The sequence below is a fragment of the Echinops telfairi genome, unplaced genomic scaffold (assembly GCF_000313985.2).
Source record: "Echinops telfairi isolate 266 unplaced genomic scaffold, ASM31398v2 ScPeMD7_24;HRSCAF=84, whole genome shotgun sequence".
Lineage (NCBI taxonomy): Eukaryota > Metazoa > Chordata > Mammalia > Afrosoricida > Tenrecidae > Echinops > Echinops telfairi.
The window spans coordinates 2,934,860-2,945,247 of NW_022103921.1; the positions used below are offsets into that span (position 1 = coordinate 2,934,860).

Here is a 10,388-nt window from a genome sequence, read left to right on the forward strand (position 1 = left end):
GGGAAAAATGAGGACCTAATGTCGGGGGTTTCAATGGAGAGAAAATGTTTTGAGAAACGATGTACAAATGCGCTTTACACAATTGATGTGTATATGGATTGGGATAACAGTTGTATGAGCCCCTAATAAAATGTTAAAAAAAAAAAAAGATATATATAAAAAATAAACAAGATATAACTTTGGTATTATTTGTGGAGACATTCATTTTCACTTACTTTACTATTCAGTTTTCAGATATTTTGAAAATAAGAAATGGGATTTGAACTCAAACCTGTAAACCTTGAGCTTACTCTTGAGGAGAAAGCAGAACCAACAGTCTCGGAGAGACTGGGGGAGAAGGAGGTGGGGAAGGGAGCAGTGAGCAAACAGTGCCATAGACAGGGAAAAACTAGGGAATTAAAATCAACAAGGATGTAGAGATCCTGGGGCTGTTGGAGCAACAGCAATCCAGCAGAGAGGAATTACTATGAGGCAGAAGTAGGGCGAGTGTGATGGTGGGGCAGGAGGAAGGTGAAAGGAAACAGAGGAACGATCTAGGAAGCAAAGATACAGATAGAGGTATAAGCATAGGTGTGTTCATATGTTAATCCATTAATTCATAACAATAGAGGTATTAGCCCATGTACATATATTTATATGGCAATACACTGAAGTTATGGATGGACTTTGGGCCTCTGCTCATGCCCTCCCTCAATGCAAGAACATTTGCATTCTGTGATGCTCACCCTCCCACCACAATCATTGAAGACAAAATGGGTGCATAAGCAAATGTGAAGAAAAAGAATGGTGCTTGGCTACCAAAAGATATAGTGTCTGGGGTCTTAAAGGCTTGAAGTTAAACAAGCGGCCAACTAGCAGAGAAGCAACAAGCCCACATGGAAGAAGAACACCAGCTTATGCGATCATGAGAAGTCGCTAGGACTAGGTAACAGGCATCATAAGGCCCAAAACAAACAAACAAAAAAAGCATGTTGAGAATGAGGGGGGTCAGAGCAGAGACCCAAAGCCCATCTGTAGACAATGGGACAGCCCCTCACATAGGGGTCACAGGGAAGGGATGAGTCAATCAGAGTGCAGTAAAGCACCGATGAAACACACACTATTCCTCTGGTTCCTTGAGGCTTCCTCACCCCCCATAATCATGACCCTAGTATTGCCTTTCACTGCGGGCTAGACTGGAGCATGTGCACAGGTATGGATAAGACATAAGAGCTCACAAAACATGGAATCCAGAGCAGGAATGGGAGTAGAGATACCACGAGGGATGGAAGGGGGAACTAATCGTGATGAAATACACATAACTGCACCGGCCCCCCTAGAGGACGAACCACAGAAACCGTAGGGGAAGGGAGACAGCAGTCAGTGTAAGATATGAAAATAATAATAATTTATAATTTATTAAAGGGCCATGAAGGTTGGTGGGGGGAGAGGAGCTGACACCAAGGGCTTAATAAAAAATAAACGTCTAGAAACTGATGATGGCAACAGATGTACAAATGTGCCTGATACAACTGATGTATGTATTGTTACATGAGCTATAACAAGAGCCTTCAATTAAATGGTGTGTTTTTTTTTAATTTGAGCTTACAAAAATAAGAAATCAAGTGACAATAGCTCAACACAGATGCATATTGTTTAACAAATCACAACAGCCTTCCCTGGCTCTTCAACTTACAACCCTAACAAGTTCCTAGGACTGGGGTTCATTAGGACATGATTGTAATGAACCCCAGACAAGAACTGGTTTTTAAAAACCCATGCTTAGTTTTTCACAATATCACCGGAAATAATCACTTTTACTTCATGCCACCCAATACACCATGAAGTAAATGATTTAAATAGGACAAATTACTTGCAAGTCTACCTATGTTAGACTGGATTTCAGCTTTAAAACACATCTTTCAAGCCATCATGCTGGATTATTAAAATCTGAACATGAGAGTTGGGTTTACAGTCTACCTGTATGCAGTTCTGAAAGCAGCCTTAATACAGAAAAAGGACCACTCTCCGGAGAAGACAGCAGACAGCTATGAAATGGCAGGTATAAGGAAAGGGGAATAATCCCCTTGCCCAGATACAGAAAATGTTTTATTCTAGCTCCTGACTAGCCCTGCCCTGTTCCTCACTTCATTCAACCATTTGCTGAGCAGGATAGTATCAATCCTCAAGAGGAGTGTAGGATAGTAGGATATATAAATAAGTAGGATAATATCTATCCATAAGAGGCCCCAAAACTTTTAAACCAAACTATAACTTTCTTCCTATGTATAAGGAGAAGTTTATCATTTCCGACATCCCCATAACTTAATTACCAGTTTAGACGTGTATGCCAGATACAGGCTAGTAAAGAAATGGATTCAGATTTTAGATTTCACTATCCTCATAAGATGGGCTACAGAGAAGCATGGCATATTTCATACCTGCATGAGAGATTTCTCTAATGATAAACCTCTATTCACAACATGCATCTAACTAGCTCCTGGCATTAAAACAGATATTACTTTTACAGAATGGTGCCTAACATTTCCTTAAATCAGTTTCCAACAGATCAAGAATATTTACTAAAATAAAAAGAATATTTACTAGCCCTACAGTTCCAAATCTGCAAAATCCTGCTAAAAAAATTAAATGCTAGGAACAAAAATCATTTAAAACCAAATTACCAATATCTATGCCAATGTGGAAATTTTTACTTATGTTGCTATTACTGAATTTCAACACATAAATCTTTCATTGTGTAAAAAAAATTATAAAATGCCCAATTATATTGTGCCCAAAATGTCGTTTTCAAAAATGAAAGTAGAAGACAGGATATACTGGTCATAAATAATGCCAACTAAAACATCAGAATCCCTTAACATAGGCAGTGTTCCACAAAGTTCCTATTACTGAATTTAATACTGGTTTCTTATTCACAGGAGAAATCAAAGAAATAAATTTCATAAATAAAAGTTGAAAAGTATTAACATTTTAATGAATATTTTTAATATAGCCATAGTTTCCTGCAACATATTCAAACATAGAGGAGATTTCACCACAAAGGATCCATGCTAATGTCTGTTTACATTTTTCGAACAGTACAGCTGGGTGACCTACAGCAAGGGGTAAGCAAGAAATCCGAGTGCGGGGATGACTCGTGGCCAGTGAGGGGCTCTCACTAACTCGCCGGCTTATCTGGGGCAGATAATGTCACCGTACTCGTGATGCGACTTCGCTGTTAGATCAAACAACTGAAATAAAGGGCGCGTGTTCTTTGATCCACATACACCTCGTAAGACATTCCTAGGGTATGACACACCCACTGCCCACATTACTCTCTACTGCATGTCCCCCGCTTCACTTTAAACTTTATTCGCTACAGTTTGTTATAATAAACAGTGTTTTACAGAAGTTGGAATAATAAACGTTCTCAATCGACAGGAGTCTGCTTCAGAAACGATGCGGTACATCCATGTGAGAATCACTGCTACTTGCCAAAGGGTGATGAAAGAACATGACTGTTACTTGAATTATGCGTGCGCTAGCAGTGTTTCACATTTCCCTTTACTGAATTCCACAAACGTTTCCCTTTACTGAATTTCACAAATACATTTCAGTTTAACTGATTTACTGGTTTTCCTTCAAGACGATCATATTTTACTTGCTATTTTGGAGATCAAACATCTTAAGAATTCTGCAGGAGAACTGAAGAAAAAATACACATTTGTTTTCAGCTACTTTACAATATGCCACAGTCCTTAACATTTCTGCTAAATGTAACATTTAAGGAAAAAATGTAAGTAGAAGGCATGAATTTCTATACATATACTTGTAGTAGAAAGGAGGAACTGATAGAGACATTTTCTATAGCAACAGAAGCTGTCAGACTTTTTTCTAATTACCAGGTTGCAGTTTTGAAAACAGTTTGAAGCACCAACAAAGGGTGCCCTTAGTAATGAAGTGGGCATGTATACTAGTGAAAAGTAACAACTACAAACCGGCGTGCCAAATACCTACCCCCCCTCAAAAGAGAGGATCATTGATTCAGAATAACATTTCCTACCAGAAGCTCCATGTAGTTAAGAAAATATCAAATTGTTTTTATTAAAGTCCTTACTTTTCAGAAACACAAAAGTGTATTTATTTTATAAAAATAAACGAGTGAGCTCCACTCTACTGAATTAAAAAATACACCATACACTTGTGATTGTACCCCACTTTCAAACTTTATAGTTATCTTCCTCATCTATATTTCACAAAAATTCCTAAGTGGCACAGTTGAAACTTCTGGTAATTTATTGGTCATTTCTTTAAATGTATATTTTTTTAAATATGAGTTGACCAATGTCACAGGCCACTCAAGTGACAATACCAAGAATAAAGCAGGCTTCGTATACTACAGAGCTATTAACATCAGTGATAGCTGACGTTAGGAAAAAGCAGGAGGAAAGGTACTGCCAGATCAAATACTAAATACCGATCCTTTTTCATAATAAACTACAACAATGTTGTTGTCGTTGTTATCAGGTGCCAGTGAGCTGATCCTAACTCCTATCTATGCACAACACAATCAACCACTGTCCAGTCCTGCGTACGGCATTCTTAGGTTACGCACGGTGATGGACTGCCACTCTGTCAGTCTATCTCGTCAAGGACCTTCCTTCTTACTGCTGCCTTTCGACTTGACCAAGTGTGACGTCTTCTCCAGAGAGTGGTCTCTCCTGACAACATGGTCAAACTCTGAGAGACAGAGTCTTGCCAACCTTGCCTCTAAGGAGCATTCTGGCTGTACGTCTTCCATGAAAGGTCTGTGTGTTCTTTTGGCAGTGCATGCTACTGTCGGTATTCTTCACTAGCACCGTCCTGCCAATGCCTCGAGCCTTCTTGGGTCTTCCTTATTCAGTTAAATAACAGGTGGTAATTATTCTGGTGAGTGCCATGCTATCGCATTAAAAATATACAACCTCATTAGGGTACTTATTAGTCACTCTAAACTGTTTCAAAAAGATAACTCAGAAAGGACTCTCTCAAGTAGAAAGAAAATGATTTGCAAATGATGATGGCAACAAAAGTACAAATGTGCTTGACCCAATGGATGGATGTGTAAGAGTTGTACGAGCCCTCAATAAAATGATTTTTTTTAAAAGACTGAGGAAAGTGAATTATCAAAAGCCCTACAACAAATGTACGCACTGATTCAGCTTTTAAGTCCTCACTCAGAACTTGGTTTCTGGGGTCTCCTCGTTCTCACAGTCTTAATATAGCAAATGTTTCAGTGAGAGCTGAAACACCTGATACCACAGGGAGATCCCAGTCAGCAATAAGGAACAGAGAGCAGTGTGCGTTGATTCAACTCCAAAGAAGCAGTAGGGCTGTAAGGGAATCAAAGTCAAGCAACTACTATATAGGTAATCTCAAGCTATCAAGAAAATTACATTGAAAAAAAAAAAAGAAAATTACAATGTATTCCCTGTTTATAGGGAGCAAAGTGTTTAGTCAAAATTATCTTGACTTATTCTTGGTATCTAATAATACATCTCAGTTATCTGGGAAATGTTCTCATTAGAAACATGTACATTGAAGTGTTAAACTCTTCATTATCCCATTTGACTCAGGATCCTGTAAAGGTGAAACTGAGGTTCAGGGAGACAGGCAGACATAACTGACAGACAAGGGAGAGCAGAAACAGAAATAGTTTGATTAGGGGGAGCTCCGTGACCTTGGCCAACAGGTCAGGAAAGTCGTGCCCAGCAGCTGGGGGGCGGTTTTTTTAAGGGGTGGTGAGGAATGTATGGCAAGTAGCATAGGGGGTCTGGACCCTCCAAGAACTGCCTGTGGACTCCTCACGGCTTTCTTTGAACCCCGAACATCGGGTTTCACTGGTTATCTTATCTGGCGCCCTCTGCTGCTGATCTTTGGGATGTGCAGGGAAGCACGTGCAGGGAAGCACGTGCAGGGCCCAGACCTGCTTCAGCTTAGTCCAAACAGAGCTGCCTAGTTCGGACCCAGCCCAAACAAATCCCATAGATATTTTTAAATGCATTAAACATTAAATAGATAATCAAAGTTTAATCAAAATGCTATCAATAAAGGAACTAGACATTAAACTTCACTAAGACTAACACTGAATCTTTTGCACCAAGATACAAACCTACTGCAGCATGAAATTGAGATAAAGCATCAGCAAGCTGTCCAGCTGCAAGTAACTTCTTGCCCAACTCAAGATGTTTCTCAACATCTGCATTGACTCCACATTCTGCACCTAAAAGCAAACAAATTAAAAACAGTTAATTTTGCACACATCAAAGTTTAATTCTGAAAATACTTTTATTTTCTTGAGATGGGCTATGTAGAGCTATATAGTATGCTTCTTTAAAAATCAAAAATTCCTCCAGATTCCTTATCCTTCAAATCTAAATGGTGGTTTGAGTGGCTTAAAAAATGGGGGAGACTTGTGGGCACAGTGTAGCGCACACAGCAGGGATTCCATGGAGAACAGTGCAAAGGAGCCACGGAGAGGGATAGCTCATACATCCAGACCACAGGATTTTCATCATGAGTAGACTCAAATTTACTAAAAATCAAGTGCAGCAATATCTGCCCATTAGAATTCCCTTGGTCATCTCCCTGCTGCATTCATTTGGCTAAGGGCATATTTGGGGGGGGAAGGGGGACCTGCAAGGGGATCCACAGGAAATCAATTCTTTTTGTTTGTTTGTTTTGTTTTGTTTTTCAAATCAATTGTAAAGGACCAGCCCCAACAGGTAAAAATATAAATAGCTTTGGCTCTCAATCCAGGCTGGAAGAGCCCCACTTGATAACCCACAGCCCTGACTCCCTAGTAGCAGGCACAACACAGCCTACCAAGTAGTGAGTAGCATGGAGGTGAGTCAACAGGGCAGCTGAGAGGGGGTGTAAGTGAAGAAAAAAACCCAGGGAGATCCGGCCCCACTCAGAAAATCTAATTCCCATCCCTGAGGCATAGGTCAGCACAGCGCCAAATTCTAGGCTGCCCGCTTGGCCTTCCCCCTCCCTACCCCACCCCCTCCGCAAAAAGCCCAAAACTTTAAAAAACACAGCTGCTCTGGGGCTTTCTCTCTCCCCCCACCCCTTTTAAATGTCTCTAGAATGCAGTTATCACACCCAGTTCATTAACAAAGTATTAGCATAATAAAACATGGAGAAACTGCCCAGGTTTTACAAGCTCCAGAGCAAAGCTCAGAGCCCAAACAAACATACATTAACAACTCTCCTGTGTCTTACTCTAATATTATTATTCCTATTATTACTCTTAAAACTTTCATCTCTTGCCCCTTCCTTTAATTTTCCTTTCTTTACTCTAAATACGTAAAGTTTTACTTCATAACACTTAACCTATAGTTTAGTTCCACTTTTCTTTCCTTCTCATCCTCATAAAACCAAAAGGTGACACTATTCTTATATATTTTTAAATCTCTTTTTCTATCAAATATTAGTACCCATTCCTCCATCACTGCAAACCAGGACTTTTTGAGGCCTAATGTCCCTTCCTTTAACCTATCAAATAATACTACCTGCTCCCTCCCATTTTTTTACCTACTGCACCTTTCACCCTCTCTCCCCTAACATTTCCTCCCCACTCTCTAATCACTCTCCTAACACCTAATTGAACACACTCACCCAGATAATTAACACAAACTGTCCATAATCCCTCTTCTGCACCACCTAACAGAGTTGACCACTCCCGCATAACACCACCTTCCTAACACCCTTCATCGCAATTCCAAGATGTCAAGGAAACAACACAAGATATCAGTGCACACAAAAACCAGGCGTAAATATAATGCCTGAACTAGAACACACTGCAGATTTACCAGGAAAAGAATGTAAGAGAATGATAGCACGCATGCAACAGTTGAAGGATGAGTCTGAGAGGAAAAGTGAAAACAACAGTAAAGCTAGTAACCTCACTAAAGAAACTCCAACCAGAAACACAAAAATCAAACACTATAATGGCAGAATCAACGCTATAAAGGAACTGCATTACATACACTATAAAAGAACAGAAGAAATGGAAACCCAAATTAGTGAGCTGGAAGACAAATCTATAGATTCCAACTTAAAAAAACCAATAGCAAAAAATGCAAGAGAGACTGAGGAAAGCCTGAGAACGTGGGACAACCTGCGTCATAGAGGGATTCCAGAAGAGGAAGAAGCAAAACAATATACACAGACAACACTCCAAGAGTTCCTGAAAGAGAATTGTCCTCAAAGTCTAAAGGAGGAAAAGAGTTATTCAGGAAGCCAAAAGAACCCCTGCCAAAAGAGATCCCAAAGGAAAACTGCCCAGCATATTGTCGTTAAGACGTCTAACATCAGTAACAAGGAAAAAAATTATTTAAGAACAGCAAGAGAAATAAGATCAATCACATACAAAGAGCAATCAGAATAACCTCAGATTCCTCAGCAGAAACTATGCAGGCAAGAAGACAATGGAGTGATGTATAGAGTACTGGAGGGAAAAAATTGTCAACCTAGAATGCTGAATCCAGCAAAATTATCAATCAAATATAATGTAGAAATAAAAGTATTACAACATAAGGAGAAATTAAAAGAATTGGCCAAAACAAGACCACCATTAATAAAATACTCAATTTAGTACTATGGCCAAAAAACAACAGCAACAACACATAAACCTGAAACCAACACACAAGACAATTTCTCACAAAAACCAAGACACACAGAACAACACCCAAAGCAGTGACACAGTAAGAAAAACCTAAAACACAATACACATGCAAGCACACAACACAAATATATCAAGCAAAATGGCAGTAGTAACAAGTACACACATATCAATAATTTCACTGAATGTTGATGGACTAAATGCACCAATAAAGAGAGAAAGTGGGAACCGATTAAATGGAATGGTGTGTCACCTTCTCCCTGGGGGACAGACACGGAAAAGTGGGTGAAGGGAGACGTCGGACAGGGCAAGATATGACAAAATACCCATTTATAAACTATCAAGGGCTCATGCGGGAGGGGGGAGCGGGGAGGGAGGGGAAAAATGAGGACCTAATGTCGGGGGTTTAAGTGGAGAGAAAATGTTTTGAGAATGATGTACAAATGCGCTTTACACAATTGATGTGTGTATGGATTGGGATAACAGTTGTATGAGCCCCTAATAAAATGTTTTTTAAAATAAATAAATAAATAAAGAGAGAAAGTAGAATGGATAAGAAAGCAAACTCCATCAATATGCTGCCTACAAGAAACACCTCACAAACAAAGACATGAACAGACTAAAAATCAGAGGATACCCCTCAGGACCAATAATGAGAATAGAGATACCAGGAGGGAGAGGAGAAGGGGAAGGTAGGGAGAGAAAGGGGGAACCAATCACATAACCCTACATATAACCCCTTCCTAGAGGGGTGGACAACAGAAAAGTGGGTGAAGGGAGACAATGGTCGGTGTAAGACATGGGGGAGGATTTATAAATTATCAAGGGTTTATAGGGGCAGGGGCGGGGATGAGGAGCTGATACCAAGGGCTCAAGTAGAAAGAAAATGTTTTGAAAATGATGATGGAAACATATGTACAAATGTGCTTGACACAATGGCTAGATGCAAGGATTGTGGTAAAAGCTGTAAGCGCCCCCAATAAAATGATTTAAAACAAAACAAAACAAACTACAAAATGAAAAAAAAAATCAGAGGACAGACAAAAGTATATGAAGCAAACAGCAACCAAAAGAAAGCAGGGGTAGCAATATTAATCTCTGAGAAGATAGACTCCAAGGCAAACAACATAATAAGAGATAAGAATGGACACTACTTAATGATAAAGGAAACAATACCTCAGGTACCCGTAACTATAATAAACATTTATTCACCCAATGAAAGACTTTCAAATATATCGATCAAATCCTCACAGAACTGAAAATGGATATATAATAACAGGAGACTTTAATTCACCACTCTTAAGGAAAGACAGATGTCAAGAAAAAAACTCAACAAAGACACCAAAAAGCTCAATAACACAATCAATAAAACCCTTGTAGATTTTATTGATACTTCATCCAACAAAACAACAGTATATGTTCTTCTCCAACACACATGGAACATTCTCAAAGAACAGACCAAATGCCAGACCATAAATCATGCCTCAACAAATTTTTAAAAATTGAGATCCTACAATCAATCTTCTCATACCACATAATTATAAAATTAGAAATCAACAATAAAATGAGCAGACACATGAAGACAAACGCATGGAGACTGAACAACATAATACTCAAAAAAGACTGGGTAATAAAGCAAATAAAGGAGGAGATATAAAAATTCCTCGAGACAAACAAAAATGGTAACAACATATCAAGACCTTTGGGACACAATAAAAGCAGTACTCACAAGCCAATTTATAGC

The 10,388-nt window shown here is 39.2% G+C and overlaps 1 protein-coding gene across 1 annotated transcript in view; it reads right to left on the reverse strand.

Annotated features, from left to right (window-relative positions):
* DNAJC3 (DnaJ heat shock protein family (Hsp40) member C3) overlaps nt 1–10,388 on the reverse strand; it is a 67,723-nt gene that overhangs the window by 35,962 nt on the left and 21,373 nt on the right. Inside the window, exon 2 of the mRNA XM_004714050.3 lies at nt 6,131–6,241. Within this exon, the coding sequence (XP_004714107.1) occupies nt 6,131–6,241 (111 nt within the window). The remainder of the gene's footprint in view (nt 1–6,130; nt 6,242–10,388) is intronic.